This window comes from Quercus suber, unplaced genomic scaffold, assembly GCF_002906115.3.
Source record: "Quercus suber isolate HL8 unplaced genomic scaffold, Cork oak 2.0 scaffold_1347, whole genome shotgun sequence".
NCBI classification, from domain to species: Eukaryota; Viridiplantae; Streptophyta; class Magnoliopsida; order Fagales; family Fagaceae; genus Quercus; species Quercus suber.
Genome location: NW_027070730.1, coordinates 18,441 through 22,583, shown reverse-complemented (window position 1 = coordinate 22,583; position 4,143 = coordinate 18,441). Strand labels below are relative to the sequence as shown.

Genomic DNA, 4,143 nt, shown 5'->3' with positions numbered 1-4,143 from the left:
TCCTAGGTAACGGAAATTAGCCCAACACTGTAGGAATAGGCCCAGCCCAGTGACAAAAGTGCAAGGGTGCAAGGTTGGCGCTTAGGGGAAACCTACTATATCTAGGTCGGGTAGGTCCAACAATATTTCTGTATTTGCTTAACTTCCCTTTTTCCGTTTTTCGGTTTCTCACCCATTTCAACTTTTCTTCATAAAAGCAATTAAATTCAAACCACCCTTTTCTCTGTTCTCCATTTCCCTCCAAAATGAGCAGCATGAAACGCAACGCAACCCCATCTCCCTCTCAACCTCCACCGTCCGATGTTGATGATGATCAATCCCCCAACATCCCCGAAGAAGTCGATCACGCCATGAACGAACTCTACCATGGGAACCCCACCGAAGCCTTGAGTCTTGTCAAGGACATCCTATCCCGCCACCCAAATTCTTCGCTTGCTCATAACACACTCAGCTACCTTCTCGACAAAAGCCTCGACTCTACTGCCACTCCCGACCACGAAAAGCTCAAAAATGCCAAGAGTTCCGTCAACTCTTCCAAGCGAGCAGTCGAGTTATGCCCCAACTCTCTCTCCTTCTGGTACTCATACGTCATTGCACTCGTCAAATTAGCCTACAACGTCGCCAATGCTGGCTTCGAAGCTGTGATCCAAGCGTGTGATACCAGTTTATCCATCGAAAACCCCACTGTTCACGGGGAGGACGATATTGATTTAATCAGAAAGAACCTCAGACTCTTCAAATTGAGAAGCATGTATCTCATAGACACTAAATATTTGGGAAGCATAACGAAGGAGATTCAAGAACTACAAGACAGAAAGGAAGAGGTCGAACTGAGAGCTGTTTCAGATAACAAAAGAAAGCTCAAGAACGTAAAGAAAGTTGCGGCCGATGTTGGCACGGTGGCGACACGAGTCAAGCCCTATTGGAACCACGGGATGAGTATGCAGCAAAAGAAGGACTTGTTGAGGATTGGAATCGAAGACCTTAAACTGCATTTTGCTAAGAATAATTCACCGGCGGCAGTGGCGGTGTTGATGCAGGCAGTGGAGTACGTGAAGGTGGCGAAGAATTGGAAGTTTTGGTCGTGTTGCTGTTGCAGTGAGAGGTTTTTTGACGTCGAATTGAATGGGGAGCATATCAAGAGTGTGCATTTCGGGACTTTCTCCAATGAATCACAATCAGTCATGCCCGAAATTGAATTTGATTCAGTCCATGACACCGTTGAATCAAGAAAGTGGGGACCTGTGGACGTGGTCGCCGCTAAGAAAATGATGGAAGATTTGTCAAGAAACAAGCGTGGAGATGAAGGCCTAAATGAGTCTACAGTTTTCATGAACCAGAAAGAATGGCCTTATTGCAAAGATAGCAGGCGTGACAAGGTCATTAATGAAATTCGAGCAAGGCTACGCCTGTTCTTGAGGGTTAGATTTTTTGTTTCAAGTCATCTTTTGGTGTTCATGGACTTGATAATGGAAATGCTTAAGAAGCGAATCCCGGAACAGCTGCTTAAGGAACATTGGATGAACCGCACTCTGCTCTCAGCATGCTTTCTTGACGTCTCAGAGCTTAATCGTTTGTTCAAGCTCTTGGATGATCTCGCTCGTATTTGTGGGTTATACGGGCTCTGCTCCAGTCTTGCAAAGGATAAGATTAGAGGCGAGTCTTGTGTTGCTTATCATGAGAAGATTGTATTCAATGAGGACTTCTCTTGTGTAGTTTTTGACAAGAGAATGTTGCATGGAGAGCTTCTTGTGCCGAATGATGGAGCTGCTGTTACTTCTAGTGCTAATGCTGAAATCGTATTAAATGATGATGAGTGTAAAGATGTTATAGTGGATTGGTTATTGAAGGGAGGTACTAATATTAATATTGGGGAGCAATTGAAGCTGTGGGCAAATTTGAGAGAAACAAGTAGAAGTCAAGGGAAAGATTTTTTCAAGATCTATGAGGCTGAATTTCACCGGATGCAGAACATTTTTGAGAAAAAAATACTGCATTTGAGATACATTAAGGTATTTCAGAATTTGGATAGTATATGCGTTGAAGAAGATAAAAGAAGGGAAGAGTTTGGGCACAAACCATTGAGTTACGAGTCTCTCTTGTCAGAACGGGAGAGGCAGATTAAGAACACAAATGGTGAGAATTTTGAGTTGGATATCATATGGTATATTTTGGAAGAAAATCACGAGGACAATGAAATAAAATTAGAGATCAAGAAGCATATTAGTGAGATAAATGAAAAGGTATGATATAGTCAAATTTATGAACATGATAAATTTCATGCTTGAAGTGAAATCCAATGTCCATAGGTGTAGTGTTGTGTTTGATATTAGATATGTTGCTTGATGAACTGTTTCATTCCATAGGATGATTGAATTTCAGTATGTTTATTGTTGCAGCTTTACAAATTTGATGGTATAATCAGGACAACTACTATTGCTATGCAGCAGACAGGAAAGAAAATTGAAGCAGTAACTGCTTATGACTACCGATCAATTATGGTGCCCCTGCTGAAGTCATTCGTTCTGGTTTGTGTTGGATTCTCCGTGCTGTTTTATTGAAGGTTCTCATATAGTTATCTTGCCCGTCTATGATCTGATGTTTATGGTAAACTATTCCCCTTTTATAGGAACGCCTGGATGAACTGGCAAAAAAAGATGCGGAAGAGAAGTCTAAGGCTGCAGCAAAAGCATTGTTATCAGAACCTGATCTTGATGACAAGAAGAACACCACTGACAAAGGATGTGGTGATGCAAGACAAGGGAAGGGAAAATCCAAGGAAAAAATGAAGAAAAAGGATAAAAGAAAGCCAAAGGAATTACAGGTCTTGTATACTAGTTATTGTTTTGTTTATTTTGTATGGTTGTTACAGTTGTCTAGAGCTACACATGTATAAATTCACCAGAAAAAATGGAGAAGGGGGAGGAACTAAATGTGTGACAATAAGAGCATCTAACAAGTTAAATATTAACATAAGATAGCCGAATTTTGGACAAATATAATTGAATTGGATGCCAAAGGCTTGAGATATAGAGGTGCCAAGTTAGTGTAAATTAGGTATTTCAGAGGTATCACTATCCAAGTTAGGAAAATGTGGCTCAAGTTTACTAGAATGGTAGTATTTAAGGATCTGAACTCTGAAAGAACAAAAAATATATGAGCAATCTAATACATATGACATATAAAAGACATTAAACACTCGCACTTACTGAAACAGATTATCACAGAAGCTAGCTAATTGGATATAAACTTTGCAATTTCTCAGAAAGAAAGAAAGATATAAGGTCTGCATAGAGATCCTAGTTCACAAAAAATTTGGAGAATCTATTAGGCAATCTAATGTCCCAAAAATATACAATTTGCTTATTGTAGGCAACTGGAGGTAGCAAAGAGCAACAGGAAAATGTGGAGCAAATGTAAGTCTCTGTTTATGTTCCTCCTTTAACATTTCCATTGACTAAATATGTGAAAATCTGTAAATTTTTTGCCATATGTGCTCCCAATACTTAGACTTAAATAAAGCTACAATGATTTTTCCCCTGTTTGTGCTTCAGTTCCTTTCCTGCTGAACATGGCGGAGATAACCCTCCTAATCCAGAGATTTTTGGTCCTGTAATCACTGATGAACTGGGGCAAGACAAACTGAAACTTATGCCTGAGGAGGAGAAAGAGCAAAGAATGCTTGAAGAGCATTTGGAGTACCATAGGCAGATTGAGAATGAGGCCAAACGAGAGCGCCTTGCTGAGCTAAATAAATCTGGAAGCAGTGCAGGAAATATGGAAAAAAAGTTCCTTAGGCGCATTAACTTTGATGACTTTAACTGGAAGTATTTTTATCAAGCTCAGGGTGTCAAATTGGATGAGAAATGAAGCAAATTTCAAGAGTATTACCCCAGAGTAGAACTTGAATCTGACTAGACCCAATTAGAAGTAATAAATTGTCTTGAATGAAACACCATCAATATTTGTACTTGATGCATGTGATTAATCTTAGTCTTTGTTGGAATTTTCCCCTTTCAATCTTAGTTTGCACTGTGTTCAGTTCTCTAACTCCCATGCGACTGGCATCTCACATTAAAGAGAACCTTGTAATGGAGGTTGGGAATCTTTAACAGAATGGGACAGATACAAGATAATGACAAA

At 39.9% G+C, this 4,143-nt stretch overlaps 1 protein-coding gene across 1 annotated transcript; it reads left to right on the top strand.

Annotated features, from left to right (window-relative positions):
* Nucleotides 1-245: 245 nt before the first annotated feature.
* LOC111988404 (uncharacterized) lies at nt 246-3,870 on the top strand. The gene is made up of 5 exons (XM_065769757.1): nt 246-2,243; nt 2,400-2,528; nt 2,630-2,824; nt 3,373-3,416; nt 3,555-3,870. Exons 1-5 carry the CDS (start codon nt 246-248, stop codon nt 3,868-3,870), a joined length of 2,682 nt encoding a protein of 893 aa, XP_065625829.1.
* Nucleotides 3,871-4,143: the final 273 nt, after the last annotated feature.